A 17,350-nucleotide genomic window follows, 5' to 3' on the forward strand; every position below is an offset into this window, starting at 1 on the left:
CTGCTGCCCCTTGTGAACAATGCTGGAATGATATGATCTGATCCATGGACGATGTATCAATCAATATCCAATTTTTCTATGGTTCATAAACTTGTTATGTGTCACTGTGTTTTTCTATTATCCAATTTGAATAAGTGATGTACAGTACTAGGCTTCGAAAACATATACTGAGTGACATGGCAAACAAGTGGCGGTGATGTGGAAGACATGTGGCATCAATGTCAGTCAAACTGCCTTGAAATAAAGACTGAGGCATAGAAATGAACGATTTCAAAAGTTTGAGATGTTTTTTTTTTGCTGGTGAAAAGCTTGAGATGTTTTTAATATGTTACCAATATTGTGGCTGTTTTGCAAAAGTGAATGACCCACAAGTAAATGGGAAAACAGCCTCATGGATAAAACATGATAAATGTTGAACCATCAAGTGATGTGATGATCAAAAAAGAACCTGCTGTTCACACACCAATATTTAGTGGGAAACCCCAGTGACACATTGTAGCCCGCCGTTTTCATATACAAGCATAAAGAATAAAGCAGTGTCACAAAACAAACAAACATGATAAAGCTAATAATGAAAGCTAAAAAAAAAACACAGACAAACATATTGTGCAAGAAATTCTGCACAAGTCTAACAGCTAGGATGTCGTTGAGAATGAAACATCTGCTCATATTCAGGAAATGTTTCTGCAATTCTCTCGATTAGGTTCTCTGGCAAACTATGTGCCTGGAGGAGCACAAAATGCTTCTGCATCAGTGAAATAACCAACTGTTTAGTGTCCACTTCGTCCAGGGAACCTGCATTAGTCCAGAGAGGTAAATGTTCAGAAAACAACGACGTATATATCAGGAAGGAAAAAATTGAGTTAAATATCACGCGATTAAAATGATCCAGAAAGGTTACCCAATTCAATGTCTTGGGTTTCATCATCTATGTCTCCTTCCTCGACAACCTCGATTGACTCTTCCGTCTCTTCTCGCACATCATCGTCTTCCGAATCCTGAATGCATATCGCTAACTGCCACACTGCCTTCTCATGTTCCTTGCTTTCATCTGGTGCCAAGCTATCCCAAGCTTGAACCATCGTTACCAGTGCAGCAAAACCCTGCTCGACAACCTAAAGTAAAGATTTAAACCCATTTAGAGCTTTTATGACTTTTTCTCCTCTAGGAATTAGATAATACGGGATATTAGAACAGATCACATTAACAACATGTATTTCCTTAAAGAAAAAAAATATTTTAGTAATTCAGATTAGGTTTTAGAGTCTTAGTTATATTATGTTGAAAGAAGGCAACCGCTGGCCTCAGATTCTAATTCTTGAGCTTCACTTTCAACAAGTATATGAAAGTAATAACTGTGAGTATAATCAAACACGTGCAATAGGGACATTACCTGAGGCCATGGATCTGGTACAGGGGACAGTAGCTTGGTTATGGTATTGGCAATGTTAGACACAATTCCAGGAATATGAGCCAGAACCTTTTCTTGACCATGACTACTGTTCCAAGAAGCTGAAACAAAAGAGCAGACTCATTTTCGTCTTCAGTGCTTATCCTTTTCACGACAACTTGTAAAAGGGCAACCCAGTCAGGTGGAGCATAACCATTCTGCGAAAGACAGAAAGAAATATCTCAGTGTCACTGGCATATTCACAGGCGGCACGCAGATTCCATTCATGATACCACAGACCCTTACCTCAATGAGTTCTGCAATAGCACCAGAAGCAGAAGCACGGACCGGATAACAAGTTAAGTCCTCATCATCCTCCATGCTCAGTGCCTTCATCAACGAATTATATATATCTGTGCTCATAGCCTGCAGATAAGCAAAAAGGAATAAAAAATAAATATATGATATAATGGAATGTACAATCATGAAGCCTTCGCTTTACCTAGCCTGTCCTGAGACATGATGAAATTATGAAAGCAAGGATGGGATGTACCTCTGGTAGGCACAGCGCAAGCTGTCCAATAATCCAGTTTGCAGTAGATATCAAATATGGACTACAGGGATCTAAAGAATACAATGGAAGGATCCGATTCCTGATCAATGTAACCGTCAAATCTTTCTTCTCAGTCAGAAACTGCCAAATGGGTAATGAATCAGCAATTATTCAGAAAATGAGGGAACCCAGGGGTGTGTCCCTCATATGCAAAAAGGAAGTTCAGAAAATAAGGCACCCTGTGTCTGTGAGGGCCGTAACAATCTTACATCTTGGAGACCTCCATATGCCATTAGAACACCAAAATAACTGAAAATGGTAGTGAAGTAACTATTTTGTGAGTGTGGATTATTGGAATAACAGCAAAACAAATAATCTAGAGTCCACATATAAGCATGAAGGACAGAAACGTCTGGACTTCTGTGATCCATATTTTAAGGGTCAAATAAATAATTCATGAAATCTTATCTTACTTCTGCACTGCCTTTGATGATGCATCTTCTCCATGAGAAGGAACAGGAAATTTTGACAGGAACGGAATGATCAATAACTCCCCAATGGAGCTTTCTCCTTTTCTTTTGCTTTTGTCACCCTTCTTGCGTTTGGAAGCTGCGGATACAACTGGCGGGCCCTGAAACAGGAAAATTGTCATAGTAAATGAATAGAACACTTTGCAAGTCTCTAATTCAATTAGTTTCCTGGATCCACGTGAAACGAAAAGTGTGCCTAGACTTGGTAGCTTGTACATGCAGTCACTAAAAGCCTTTAAATAGCTATGTATGCAGGAAATAATAGTAGCAAATGCTGTTGAGCCTTGAAATTATACATCTCAAGGAATTACAGAAGGGATTAGCCATTCGGCCTAGTTATATAAAGTCATGAACCCTGACATGAGTGACAATCGGATGTAAAAAATGAACTCGTGCGCCCAAGATTGATATTATGTACATCAGTGTACTATGAAAGAAAGTTACAACCTTTGAGAGGGCTATAACACCAAGTAAATTGATGGCACTTTTCCTAGCAGTAAATAAATCATCAGCCCATCCTGAAATGTCATCCTGCCAAATAATTATTAGTTAAACAACATGAACATAGAGACAACTAGTATTATCAAATCTTGTACTTACAAGTTCAGAGGGAAGATTTTTCCGCATATACTCATCAGTGTCCTCGTCCCAGTCAGCTATATCCTAAATATATAGAAAGTTGGCCCAAAATAATAAATAGATTGTCGGATATGTGTTATTTGTCAACACAAAGATAGGTAGTCAACCTTCTCGTTTAATGCTAATGCTGGAAAAATGGCTGAATCCAGAATTGAAGAAAAATGGGGTGAAACAAGTCGCCATCCCTGAAAACAAGAAAACACATAGCCATCAAGTTCAAATATTTCACTTCAGACTGAAACTAAGTAGTGAAACTACATAGTGTATACTTACAGGGCCTGTCTCCAAAACACGAGAAATCACATCAAATGCTAAAGAAAAAATCTGGTCTGACAGAGAATTGAGTTTCTGCAATCATTTCACAACCTCAGAATCTCGAAAACCATAATTAAGAATGATCACAATGCCTATCACAGCCTTCAGTAATCTAGCATGTTTCGTTATGAGTTCATAAATCTTTGGTTCAGGACATTGTACAAATAACAGGATTGAACAAACAACAGTACTTACACTTAAATGATTGCTGTATTTTGATATTCTGGTTACGCAGTTGACAATATGCGGCATCTGGCTGTGAACATTGGAGTGAGGATTCTAGAAAATATACTAGAAAAGAATAACAGAAGAGACTAAAGTACATACTGATTTGCATGTTTCCGGTGACGCGTAACAAGCGTGGAAAATATAATTAGACATCGTTTTCCAATCTTGAACCTTGTTGTAGCTGCTTCTTCAGGACTGTTGAAATCCAATGAATCTAGTACGCAGAACATGTCTTTGCAAAAGGAAGGCAAAATCTGCTTTACCCTAGATGGCATGTATGACCTCACCTGTAGGAATAGCAATATAGCATAATTAGACTCAAATTATAGGAAGTTAATAAACATGAATACCAGCACACGCAAAAAAAAAAACATGAATACCAGAACGGTGTAAATCTGTAGCACTACAATAATGCAAATGTAAAGAAAGGTAACATCGGCATTGAAAGCAAAATAATTAACTCAGTATGTATGGCGTTCTTACAATGCCTACACAAAGAAGAAAGTGTTGTTTCAGCCCAATATGCTATTAATCAGCCTAATATGCTATTAATCACCCAATATGCTTTGAGTATGAGATATTTATACTGTTAATACATACTCCCTACGATCCATATTAGTTGTCGAAATATTACATGTATATAGACACTTTTTAGGCATAGATACATCCATATTTGGGCAAATTTGAGACAATTAATATGGATCGGAGGGAGTAACAAAGAGAAACAGAAAAAGGGCTTACAGTAAAATACATGCACTTGCATATGATAAGTAGATGAGCAGCATCCTATCGTTGCGGAGATAGCGCTGACAACTTGGCCCCATCACCTTCGATCTTACATGTGCTGGCAAAGGGACAGAAAATATTGTTACCATTTCGCCAGGGGGTGATACAAAATGAACAAAATGCTAGATCATAGGATAGCACACACCAAAATGAAAAATGATGAATGCAGGAATACCTTGCAATGACAGCAATGTAGCAGTGGCTGTGAAAAATGCAAACCTTAATATTAGTAGCAAACCACTGAAGTCTGATCTGTTCCACAATCATTCCGTGGTGATATTTTGATCTTCAAATTCGAATTACCAATGAAAATCAGCGGGACTTGATGAGTGACGCCCACCGAAAATGCAATGTATGAATAAGCCATGAGTGAACATAAGAACACCTGCACAGAGAATCAAAAGAAATGGTGAATACATGGCAGATTTCATGATTTCCGTCCAGGAAATTAGTGACTGAAACCCTCAAAAGGAATTGACTGGTAATTATTGATTTTCTCAACTTGTGAGTAAGAAGACAAGGGGGTTGGAAAAACAAGTATTAATTGAAGCTTTATTAGGAGAACTTCTTTCATTTCCCTTGTGAAGAAAACAGAAATCTGATATAGCAGGAGCATAACTGGAAGTTATAACTGATAAGTCACAGCAGGAGTAAAATTCCATTCTAGATGTGCTTACCAGATTTATGTACATGAAGGCAGAAGAAAGCCACATGACCCTCATTCATGTGGCAAGTCTGCATGAGTGGAAAAGGTTGAGCTCTACAAGGCTAGAAGAATGTACACGGGGACTCCAAAGCCGAGGCCTGCATAGCAGATGGAGGCAAACACTGGTCAGATCGTTATGCAGGAAAGGAAAAGCAAGAGTAGTGGTGGGAACAAACAAGAAATTATCTGTTGTTACCTTGGATCAGCGCTGCTTTAGCTCCTGGTTGGAAGTTGTTACCTTGGATTAGTAGTGACGGACTCTGATATTTGGGTTGGTCTCTGATAATCCCTTGCACTGTTTTTTTAGCTCCTGATTGCCGCAGTAGTGGACATTTAGCTCTTGCAGTGATTTGGGGAGGCCATCCTTGGGCAGCGACCGGACGGCTGGACACGAGTCGATCTCTAAGTTCTTGAGGTTGGTAAGCTTGTGCAGCCCTGCAGGGAGGTGCTGAAGCTTGTCGAAACCGCAAAACTGGAGTTCCTGGAGGGAGGCGAGGAGGAGAAGGGCGTCCTCTTGCTCATTGCTGAAGCACTCCATCTCTTTGGTCCCAAAAAGTAGAAGCTTGGTGAGGGAGGAAGAAACGAAGCTGCAGACGGGCGCAGCAAGGAATCCAGCAGCACCATTTGTCTTGATTTCCTGCAGTTTGGATGAACTCGATGGGGGAACAAGCTGCAGCTGCTGCTTTTTTTCCCCTTCTTCATCCTGCAGCACCCGCCTGGGATTGGGATCCCATCCAGCAAAGAATCTGGGGCTACCAGTGACGGTTAAGTTACTGAGTTGTCCCCCTGCGGTAAGGAGCGGCCCCAGGCCCTCGCATCTCAGATCCTCTCCACAAAACCACAATTCTAAACTCGTGAGAGAGGTGAGGTTTGAGAGGGGCTCCAGCGTCCCCATGCCTTCCACGGCCCAGATGCGGAGGGATTGCAGGGAGGACGGGAAAAGGTGAAGGGAAGGAGAGGAAGACAAGCAGGCGGATAGGAACATGGGGGAGAACCGAATCTCGAATTCCTCGAGGGACCACAGGGCTTGGACCCCTCCTCTTCTTGTCTCTGTCTTGCTGTCTCTTCTTGTCTCCTCCACCAGGACCAGCTCTGGACAATCCCAGATGATCAGCTCTCGTAGCGAGTCAGAGAGATGGGATGGGAAGAGCAGCAACCCATCATCTTCTTTCTCATGTTCCACCTCTGAATCTGATGCTGCTGCTGAAGTTGCTTGTTGCAGATCGACTCCCACTACCATCTGTCTTATAGTTTTACAATTTCTGATTTCCAATTTGAAGAGACTTGGGAGGTGGGTGAGGAGCTCTGTCAATTCCTTCCCACTAGCACCATGTAATTCTTTGACCACAAGATGCTCAACAGGGAACTGAAATTCTACGTCACCATGACCTCTTATTGGAACAAACAGATGATCAGTACTCTGAAAGACCAATTTCTTCAACGAGGTTAGCATCCGGAGGTGCTTAAACTCCAATGGTGGGCACTCCGTAAGTGTCAACTCTTCAACTTTTGTCGGATCATAAAATTCAAACACCTGGTCTAAGCTCTGCAGATCATACGCTCCAGTTATGTCCAACATTAGGTCACGAGCTCTTATTTTCCCTGGAATACAGACACACGAACAAATCTCAAATGACATTTTGTAGTTCCATTATTTCAAACTACAGTGATGATCCACAGTTCTAATGGAAAGATTTGAAATGTACTTATTCTAATAGGGAACTCATATTTGTTCCAATCATAAGTACATGCATGTCCACGGTTTGGAATATGTACATGAGATAACTTTCTTATTACTGACAACAATAATTGATGTGTTGTTCATTGAAACATAGCCACTAATCTGATTAGGTTAACTATGAATAAGAATACCTGAAAGGGAAAGACGCGAGAACGACTCCGATGGCGCAGTAATCCTGATAACACGAACCACTTAGCACACAGGAAATTGGGAAGATTTGTTTCTTCAGAAGAGATACGTACCTGAGGATACCAGCTCGGATGTTTTCGTCTTCCCCTGAGAATTCATCTTTTTGGGGGGACAAATCTGGGACTGCATCTTGAGTTCCATAATATTTATCATGAAAGAGCTCATGCTCGACAAATTTTATGTTCACAGTATGAGTATTTTGATTGTCGACAGCAGCCATCAGGCCAGACAAAAATGCTCTCCTTTTGTCAGATTCTTGGGCACCGATGCCCCCTAGTTTTATAGAGATCTCTCTAAGGCTTGTCAACTGCTGGAAGCCAAATATTTTCCAGCTATGTTTCTTGAGTCTGTTAGCATTGAAGCCTATCCTGAGCTTTTGGACACTAGGCATTGCTCCTCCCAGAAAGGACAGGCATGGTGCAGCGTACATGAACTTGAAGTACTTGAGAACTCGGAATCCCCTGTTGTCAAAGACGAGCCATTGTACTTCCCGGGCAGAGAGCGAAAGAGCAGCGAGGGCAGGCAATCCTTGGAGGATACCAATATCATCCATCGAGAGCTCCCTAACTGCAATCTTCAGAATGCTTAGTCTGCTGAGTTCCCCAATCCTTCCGGGCAGGCTGGCGAAGATGCAAATCCGCGGCAGCAAATCGAGTCTGTGAAGACGGGTTGGGGCCGGGAACACGCTGATCAAGCCATCACAGGAAATGCTCATGCTTGAAGTGCCTGCAGTAGGTAACAGAGTTAAAGACTGCAGGTTACCGAGCTTCTCAAGAATCGAGCCAAAGAGTTGCATATTTTTTTCCAGATTTTCAGCTGACTGTACTGTAGAACAGGTGAGATGAAGATCCTGGAGATTGGTCAGCTTGCAAAGATCCATCACATTGTCTTCTGAGTTACTGCCCAAATCAAAATACCCCAGAGTGCGAAGAGATGTCATGTGGCCAACCCCATGAGGCAGAATAGACTCGCTCGGAAGGCGAAGGTGCAATAACTTGTTCAAATGAACAATATCATATGGAACAGCAGATAGTTTTGCATCTACTTGGAGTGTCTCCAAGTATTGTAGCCCTCGAATCTCGTCTGGCAGATCAACAGTGATGATATCACATTCAATCGTCAGATGTCTCAGTCGAAAGAGTTGACAAATTCCAGTGAGGTCGAAACTAGTCTCGTCTTGATCAGCCCAAATATGAAGAATAAGAACTCGAAGAAGCCTATAATCCAGAATTGGAGGCACACATTTGAAAAATCCACAAAATAAAAGTGAACGAACTTGGGGCATTCTGATGTTTTCTGGTATCATTGCACTCTTTGCACCTCCAAACTGGACAGACAATCGGCGAACCTTGACAGGAAGCACTATAGCTGATTGAAAATAGTTCACAGTAATGACTAAATTCTCCTCCATGGATTTGTACCTAATAAAATTCAGTACTATCTGGTGAACTGTACATGTCAACACTTTGCCATTATGATTGGTGTCCACAGCTTGGATCATTCCTCTGATGACAAGCTCATCAAAATACCCCCCTGCAATTTCCACTGTGTCTTGTCCATCAACAGCACCGAGAAAACCTTCAGCTACCCACTGCTTCACCAACTCATCCTTCTTGATCACAGAGCCCTCTGGATACATACTGAAATATAGCAAGCATGTCTTCAAACGAGATGGAAATTTATTGTAGATAAAACTAACAGCTTCTTTCAACCCTTCGGAAGTGGAGGGTAAAGAATTTTGTATGTGCACCCATTTCTCAAGCTTAGGTTCTCTTGCTAACAGGCTGGCGATATATACAATTGCTAGTGGCAAACCACCACATTTCCTGATAATCCCATATGAAACTTCTTGAGAGTCTGGAGGACAAACACCTCCCGATCTAAAGATTACACTGAAGAACAGTTTTCGGGATTGACCATCATTAAGAGGTCTCATCTTGAATACATACTCTGACTGGTAACCACAGCATGCCAATGCTACATCCTCAAATTGTGTGGTGGTTATTATTCTGCTGAAACATACGCCATGAGGAAAAGCACGGCTAATAACATCCCATGCAGATGTACTCCATAAATCATCAATTATAACGAAGAATCTGCACAAACATTTTTACATACGTTAGGCTAAGAAGCAACAAATAGAAAAGGTAATGTGTCGACATATGAATGTACTGCCAATCTGCTGGTCCTCGTAAAGACAGTAGAGAGATGGGGTATCATGGGCTGATAGGATCAAGAAAGTAAACATGTTAAACTAAATACCAGTCCCTCCCACACAAAAAAATACAATCACCTTAGCATACATTTTTTTTTGGTTGCAGAATAATGGACCGAGAGAAGAACCTCTCTCTCTATATATGTATATACCTTTTGCCTTGTAGATGTTTGATGATATTGTCAATAAGATGGTGTACATCCGAGAAGGCAGCATAATCCGGTGGTGCTTTAATTTGGGAAAGGACGCCAATGAGAAGTTTCCTCATATCTGGGTTACGCATCCGTACAAAAGCCCGGCACTGGAACTTGCCTCCATACTTATCATACAGGGTTCTTGCAAGTGTGGACTTCCCGGCACCTGCAGGTCCAAAGATGGGTACCACCTTGAGCTGCTTCTCTTCCTCGTCTTCGAAAGCCAGCAAATCGACAAGACTGTTCATGGTGGGCTCCTCAAAACCAAGTAGCATGGTAGGCTCCTCAAAACCAAGTACTAAGCTGTTCTGGCCGCCGTCGGCCGTGTTAATCTTCATATGGACAGAGTCATGGTCTGACACTTGGGATGAGACTCCCAAGTCATGATCTGCAGGTTCGATGGTCTTTCGGGGAGCAAGCTGGATGAACAATTCCCGCTGCCTTTCACTTGCATCCTCGACACGGGCCATTAGTTCTGAGAAAGTGATTGCAATCTGGGATCGCTGCTTCAGATTCGTTCTGTTTGTGGAGGTGTTGTTGAGTAATCTGATGAAGGCGCCACCGCATCGTCCTTGATCCTTTTCCCCAATCTGGGTGGGGCGCCACTGCAATTTCTGCCTGCAAACACGGAAGCCTCCGAGACGACGACCTGATCTTGGGCAGGCACCGGCATCACCAGCACCGGAGTGCTCGTCCAAGTAGTCTTCTGTGTCATAACAAAGTTCCCGAACTAGCTTCATCCACCACTTGGCTGTGAAACTGCTAGCGTCTTCCTCATCTTCGGCTTTTAATTCTGACAGATTCTTGAGGGAGATGCATAATGCCCCGAGGCCATCCTTAAGAAGCCGGATTTTAGCGGCACTAACCCCCCTGGGCCGACTGTACTGGAGTTGCCGGAGAAGGGGCCCCATGCTGCCGAGGGAAGCAGTAACCGGAACATCCATCGCGCCGCCATGAAGCAGATCAGCAGAGTACTCCGGATCCTCCATGCATATATCTCTGCCTGTAGACAAGCCCAACTACAGTATATATACAAGACGAGCATCGATCAGTTTAATTTGTAGTCATTGATCTAGCTAGCTTCTGCATAGTTTGCAGCCATGCAAGATGGGAATGAAATTAAGCACATGCAAGACAACAATATGATCGGTCGAGAGGATATATAGAGTTACCATATCAGAATCTCAGTTGCGACGATGTGTAGGCATACGTATATACGTCAAGATCTCAATTCTGAAGAGCACAACTCTTCACACACCTTACTACTACTAGTATATGAAGCCTGACTAGGGGGGAGAGAGGGGGGATAGAGAGCTCCACCAGCATGCATGATCCATCTGTTGTCATCTTGGTTTTTTTTTGGGTGGTTTAGAAATTGACTTTGATCTCTTGTCATCTTCCGTGTTGAGCACTAAACTTTCTGAAGATTATAAAATTGCCCCACTTGCAGTATAATAAGTAAAACAAATCAAAATTACCCACTTGCAGTATTATAAATTAAACAAAAAAATTCCCACTTGCAGTATAGTAAATTAAACAAAACAAAATTGCCCACTTCCAGTATAACAAATTGAACAAAGCAAAATTACCCACTTGCAGTATAATAAATGAAACAAAAAAAATTCCCACTTGCAGTTCAATAAATTAAACAAAACAAAATTACCCGCTTGCCATATGATCATTATTTTTAATAAGATGAAGTTTACAATTTTTCGCAGATTATCCATCTGGCGGTACATTGGATTTGTACCTGGTTTCTACTGCAGCGTGCGGAGCTGCAGGATTTTATGGACTACAGTATGGAGATAGTCGCACCGGAGTTGTTCAACCTGTTTGGTTAGCGCGGTAGCATCAGGCTGTGTGGCACATAACATGTTGACGACTCTTGGGCTGGGGTTGCTTCTCCTTTTAGAAAACACACACAGGAAGATAGCTACGACAAAGCAAAGTGAAAGGCTATGTGATGCTTGAAAGAGTAGTTTGTAGGTACCAGCCCGCAGTTCCCCAAGAGCTTCCCCAAACATGCATATGTAGCTAGGAATGAGTACAAACCTCTATCTGCTCCCAGCTCCCTGATCCATCGTACCAATCGATGAGCAGCAAGGAGATTCATTAAAAGGGACGATGGAGGTTCTAGCTTCTGTAGTTGGCGCGGTTGTGAGCAGCACCGTGACGAAGCTCTTGACAGTGATAGGAAAAGAATCGGGGGACCTTAAGCTTGATGCTGAATCCATTCAGAGGGAGCTTGACTTCATCTATGCCAAGGTTCGAGATGAGCCCCCGGATAGCACAAGAAGCAGCAATATCCGGAAAGAATGGATGGTACAACTCAGACGCTTGGCAGACGACATCGAAGACTGCATAGACAGCTTCCACGTCAGGAAGAAGACCAGCAACAGCAAGAGGCAGTTTGCCCGACAGGTTGCTCAACTCAAGGACAGATCAAAGGAGATACGGAAGGAATTTGCCATCATTGGAGATCGAACCACGACCTCCAGTGAAGAAGTTCCTCCTCCGGCGGCTGCTTATCGCTGCATGAGGGATGCAGAGGCGGAACTTATTGGCCTCATGAAGAGCCAATCAGAGGAAGGGAGGCTCAAGCTGATCGCCATTGCTGGCCTTGGTGGCTCAGGCATGACTCTTCTTGTCAAGCAAGTCTACGAGAGCGATGTCGGCCTGCAGTTCAGTCGCCGGGCCTGGGTTAGTGCAGCAGGCAAGAACACAGAGGAGATTCTCATTGAGGTACTCAAGAAATTCCAGATCCAGAATAATGGTGCCAGTACCTCCAGCCAGGTTGTGGACAGGGAGAAGGATGACGCGTCGCTCATCCAAGCTTGCCTAAACAATAAAAGGTGATCATCACATATCACCACTTCTCCTACTTTGTTTCTGATTAATATTGGAAAGCAACAATATTTATATTATTCGGTTCGTTTCCGTTGAGCTGCTTGCGCAAAAAAATGTAGCTCTGATTATACTTGGTTGATTGATGAGCTTTGATTCTACCTAACACCCAAGAAATCATTTTACTATACATCTTATTTTTGCCCATTAATTCCTTCTATAGGTATTTGATCGTAATTGATGATGTGAAGAAGGACGACTTGAAGGAATTAGTGTCTGTCTTCTCTTGGGCCGAAGGTGTCGAAGGATGCAGAATTTTGGCGACAACAACTATTCAGCTACCAGGAGTACCGACAAGCTGCACTTGCGGTGACCGACTGCCACTTGCTCTGGACAGCACGGCCCATTTCTTGAAGATTGGGGAGCTGACAGAGAGTAGATTTGAACAAGACTGCCTTGAACTCGGAGCAAAGCTGAAAGCCGTGGTGGTGAGCGACTACGAGAGTCTGTGCAACCTCCTCCTCCAGGACTCACTGCTATATTTCTGCATGTTCCCCAGTGATCATCCGGTGCGGAGGAATCCGCTGATAAGGAGATGGAGTGCTGAAGGGCTTGTGTTTGCGAATCCAGAGGATTGCATAGACCAGCAGGATGCCGGCGCCGGCGACAATCTCAAGACTCTCATCGAATGCAATATCATCCAGCCTGTGGTTGTGAGCAACAATGGCAAGGTGAAGACATGCCAGCCTCCTTTGAAGATCTTCGACTACATAGCCAACAAGTCCATGCTCAAGCATTTCATCACCTTGTTCTGTGGTCAGACTCAGACCAATATAGCGCAGCATGTCCGCCGCCTTTCTCTCCATCCTGTCAGTGGCAGAAAAAGGAACTTACCTGAGGATTTATCACGACTAAGGACTCTGGCGGTATTCCCTGCTGCCGCCAAAGCCTGCAGTTACAAAGATGAGTTGAGCTTTGCAAAATATGATCTCCTGCGAGTATTGGATCTCAAGGAATGTGCTGATCTGAAGCAGAAGGATGTCAAAGGTGTCTGCGGCCTGTTGCTGCTGAGATATCTCAGCCTCGGGAACGCTATTGGCAAGGTTCCGAAGAAAATAAAGAAGCTGCAGCAGTTGGAGACCCTCGAGATGAGAAGAATCAAAGCTGTTGAGGTGCACGCGGACGTGTTCCAGCTACCCAAGCTGAAACACCTTCTTGGGAAATTCCAGTTCCGAGACGGGAGCACAGATAGGAAGCTCTTGGCGGACGGTGACCAGCTGGTCATGGAGACGCTCTCAGGATTTGTCACTGATAAGTCCCAAAGGTTTCCACAGCTGATGCTCCATCACATGGGGCAGCTGAAGAAGGTGAAAATATGGTGCCACCCCTCCACGGATCAAGCATATTTGGCCCATCTTTCAGACGTGATCACGGCTTTCGTCAGTGACGGGAACCGTACGGTGATTAGAGATGATGATCGCTCCCTGTCCATTGACTTTGCAGAATGCGCAACAGATTGCTCAGTGGCACTCCTGGGCTCTCTGCAAACTCCAGGCAGACTTAACTCGCTCAAATTGCACGGAGACATCCTGCAGCATTGTTTACATAACAAGTTTTTGACAAAGCTGAGGAGTGTCCAGGAGCTGTGCCTTTCATCGACCAATCTAGGCTGCGATGCAATTCTAGCCTGCTCGAGTAATCTGCGTGTGCTGAAATATCTGAAGCTGGTTGAACATAACCTGGGGCCCCTCAACATAAAGCAGGGGCACTTCCCAGGGCTCGAGCGGATATGTCTTGTGGGCGTGCAGGGGATAACAATCCAAGCTGGAGCTCTGTGTCGTCTTGTCTCGCTCCATATGCTCTGTGAAGTTCTACTTGCTCTTCCTGGGACTCCCGGCATCGAAATCAAACACATGGCAGGACTCAAGGAGGTAGGTCTCCATCCTCGAGTCAATGATGAGAAAAGAACTATATGGCAAGCAGCTGCAAGTGGTCACCCTAATAGGCCCGAGGTTTTGTTCATTCAAGGCCCCTAGTAATGGAGGCTTAAATTAAATTAAACAGGGTCTCCGTCTTCTGTACCTCCGGCCGGTCTGCTCTTCGCCATCTTCACCTGAAATACTATCTTCAATTTGTTAAAGCCTACTCTTTTTGACTGTAAATCATTGCAACCACCGTCCACTTTGAGTTCACCATGTTGTTCAAATTACCTTTACAGCGTACCAAACCGAGTGCTTCCTTCCGTTGCACTATTTTATTTTATTTGTTGAACGACAAGGATCCTTCCTGTTGGTATCTGTTATTGTGATATATGTTGAGAGAAACTTTGCTATTTTCTATTGCTGTAAACTATTTGCTTTCGCTTATTGTTTAGTTTTTGAGGCTGGCAGCCGGTTAAGAGATCCTCTTTTGGGACCCTCCCTACTGTACCAAATTTTCAGTCATCAGCCAATATATGGTTCTTGTTTTCATAGTTGGCAACTTTTTTGGCATGCCAATAGTTTTTTTTTCAACTCTAGCATTTTTTTGTCAACATTGGTCTAAATGGGCAAGCATAGTCTGATGGTGGGACAAAGTTGTGAGATAAGACCAGACATACAAGTTCTTTGGCTCCAGTCGGTTGGATTTTCTTTCTCTTACCTTTTCTTTGCTACTCTTCTCAACTTGTACATTTCACTACCTGCTACCCAATAAAAAGCCAGGAAGTGCGATCTCTTTCCAAAAAAAACACAAAGTGCATTGTCGTCTGGGATGGGAGTGCAGCTGATGCCGGCCTCTGCAGATGCTGTTCCCCCGAGGATTGATGATGCTACCTGATTGGTTCTGCTGTAGGGCTTTGTCTTTGCGGTCATTTTTGTGAGCTTGGCGTTTGCAGCTCTTGTCCTTTTGGTTTTGTAGGAACTCCTGCTTGCTTGTTAGGTCTAGTTAAAATTTGAAAATTGTAGTGGTAGGTTTTTGCCCCATAGTTGGTGCGCAGATTGCGGGCACCAACACTGGGTTTCGTACCACTGCTCAACCTGCTTTTCCTATCACCTACTGACATCATTTCTTTAACATATGGTCCAGCATAACCAAGATGACCGAAAATGGCTTTCGGCTCCCGGGATACCTTTCTTTGGGGAAAAACGAAAATAATATTTCTAAGTTTTTTTCCAAAAAATCTAAAATTCTGTTATAGTGTAAACATAGATGAAACTATATACCTACAAATATTTGAGATCTTCAAATTGTTATTTTTGTAAAACGCACAAATCAAAGTATTTCTTAACGAAAATTTGTAGGTATATAGTTTTCAACAATGTTTACACTGGAAACATATTCAGAATTTTTGAATTTAGAAATATGATTTTCCTTTCCACCAAAATAAAGGGATCCATCACCTAATATATTTCATATTGAACTGCAGGCATTCATTGGCTTTGCTGGCTGTCACATGGATGAATATACATATACAAGCAATCTACATGGTCCCATCACCTAATATAATGACACCATTCTGTTTAAAATATGGTTCACTCTGCCCAAGTTGGCAGCATACATCCATAATAAAAGAGAAGGTTAAATAAATAGCAAAAGATAAGTTGGTTAAAGCAAGACTCGGTATGAACTCTGCCTATTTTATTGCAGTCACCTGTACACTACAAATTGGTCCATAAGAATAGGAGAAACTTGTTTGTTCCTCTCCCTGTTCTGTTTCCTACAAAATAATGCAAGACAAGCCGGCATCTTCCTACTAGCTTGTTGCTATCTGCAACAATAATGAAAATTTTGTTTTCTCAAATTGCTCACAACTGCTGCACGAAATTCCACCGAAACAACCAAGAGCCACCCCTAATTGCAGCAAAAGAAGGAAAGAAACCGTAATGCTAATGTCACTGGCACGAATTAAGAATGTCACGTTGTGCAAGTAGGTTAGGTGGTGATAAGTATTACTGCAGCGATAATGCTAATGAAATGATGGCACAGCTAAATTAAGCATTATCGTAATGGGGGTAGCTGATCGGTTGGTCCTTCAGCTTAGTTTAAAGCCATACCTTGAAGACGACATTATCTAAAAAAAATGCCTTGAAGATGAAGGTGAGCTAAAGTGTACCTAATACCATAGAGGTAGGCTGGAAAGGACCGAGATAACCGAAATGTCTCTCTCGAAGACGACCGCGCGGCACGGTCTAACCATTCGTCATGCAGCACTCTCCAATCCCATCTAACCTGTCTCCAGCCCTCCATAGACTTCTCCTGAGACAAAGAGAAAACAGGGTGAGAGTGCTGGGAACTTGCTAGCTGGCTTCCCTAGCAGCGGTGCTCGCTGTGCTCATTACTGGGAGCCGCCCCCTCGCCTGGCAGTTGAGCCATTGCCGCCCTTGCGGCTCACCTTGGGAGGCCCCTGGGTCATGTGCTGCTAGGAAACTTCCCAAAGGTAAACTGGGTTCGTACCATATTAAAAAGAGCAAAAGTGGGAGTTGGTTAAGTAAATGTACCTGGCATGCCCAAGTTATTCCGACATTTAGAAAAATCTTCAAAGAGCATATGAAATTAAGACTTTACAAGACAAGGAGACACGCCTTTTAAGTCCACTCCTTCAAAAACAAATCCCTAGTATATCATACACCATTTTACAATAAGGATTCCGTGCTGAAGAAACAAACTGGAACATACAGTTAGCAAAAATAAAATAAAATGGAGCATAAAAACTCTTGGAAGATAATCTAAATTATTCATATACAAACTAATAATTACCAGTTATGTGCATTTTCTAACTAAGGGCCCTACTAACTATAGGAGGGTGTTTCCCTGATAATATTCAAGTCGATTGAACAGATCGCCTGGAAGGAGATTATGGAACCAGACCCTCATGTCAACAAACGGTTTGTTATGGATCGATGGGAGCTTGTACCAGTGCCTTACTAACAATGTTGTTCATCGGTACATGATGATTTGGACTATCGATGCTGAAGATGCTTCAGTACATGGACAACCCTACACCTATAACTTCAGCACGTTGAGCTGGCATGGCATCTTC

The 17,350-nt window shown here is 43.0% G+C and overlaps 2 protein-coding genes and 1 pseudogene across 2 annotated transcripts; 1 reads left to right on the forward strand and 2 right to left on the reverse strand.

Moving 5' to 3' along the window:
• Nucleotides 1-412: 412 nt before the first annotated feature.
• Nucleotides 413-5,154, reverse strand: LOC100821888 (annotated as a pseudogene).
• LOC106865841 (putative disease resistance protein RGA3) lies at nucleotides 4,763-10,812 on the reverse strand. The gene is made up of 7 exons (XM_024456923.1): nucleotides 10,659-10,812; nucleotides 9,445-10,505; nucleotides 7,131-9,173; nucleotides 7,020-7,063; nucleotides 5,344-6,749; nucleotides 5,119-5,245; nucleotides 4,763-4,826 (listed from the first exon to the last, which is right to left on the reverse strand). Exons 1-5 carry the CDS (start codon nucleotides 10,659-10,661, stop codon nucleotides 5,392-5,394), a joined length of 4,509 nt encoding a protein of 1,502 aa, XP_024312691.1. The 5' UTR covers nucleotides 10,662-10,812; the 3' UTR covers nucleotides 4,763-4,826; nucleotides 5,119-5,245; nucleotides 5,344-5,391.
• Nucleotides 10,813-10,963: 151 nt separating this feature from the next.
• Nucleotides 10,964-14,679, forward strand: LOC100822507 (disease susceptibility protein LOV1). Its single transcript, XM_003562209.4, has 2 exons — nucleotides 10,964-12,338; nucleotides 12,554-14,679. The coding sequence occupies exons 1-2, from the start codon at nucleotides 11,611-11,613 to the stop codon at nucleotides 14,364-14,366; spliced, it is 2,541 nt and encodes an 846-aa protein (XP_003562257.2). The 5' UTR covers nucleotides 10,964-11,610; the 3' UTR covers nucleotides 14,367-14,679.
• Nucleotides 14,680-17,350: the final 2,671 nt, after the last annotated feature.

Source organism: Brachypodium distachyon, chromosome 1 (assembly GCF_000005505.3).
Source record: "Brachypodium distachyon strain Bd21 chromosome 1, Brachypodium_distachyon_v3.0, whole genome shotgun sequence".
Taxonomy (NCBI): Eukaryota; Viridiplantae; Streptophyta; class Magnoliopsida; order Poales; family Poaceae; genus Brachypodium; species Brachypodium distachyon.

Bases quoted from the DNA above. Each gene is read 5' to 3' on its own strand.
- LOC100822507 (XM_003562209.4), top strand. From the start codon at position 11,611: ATGGAGGTTCTAGCTTCTGTAGTTGGCGCGGTTGTGAGCAGCACCGTG. The intron at 12,339-12,553 runs GTGATCATCACA...TTCCTTCTATAG, and splicing joins GCTTGCCTAAACAATAAAAG to GTATTTGATCGTAATTGATG.
- LOC106865841 (XM_024456923.1), bottom strand. The intron at 7,064-7,130 runs GTACGTATCTCT...TCGTGTTATCAG, and splicing joins ATCCGAGCTGGTATCCTCAG to GATTACTGCGCCATCGGAGT. The intron at 6,750-7,019 runs GTATTCTTATTC...TCTGTATTCCAG, and splicing joins CTCGCGTCTTTCCCTTTCAG to GGAAAATAAGAGCTCGTGAC.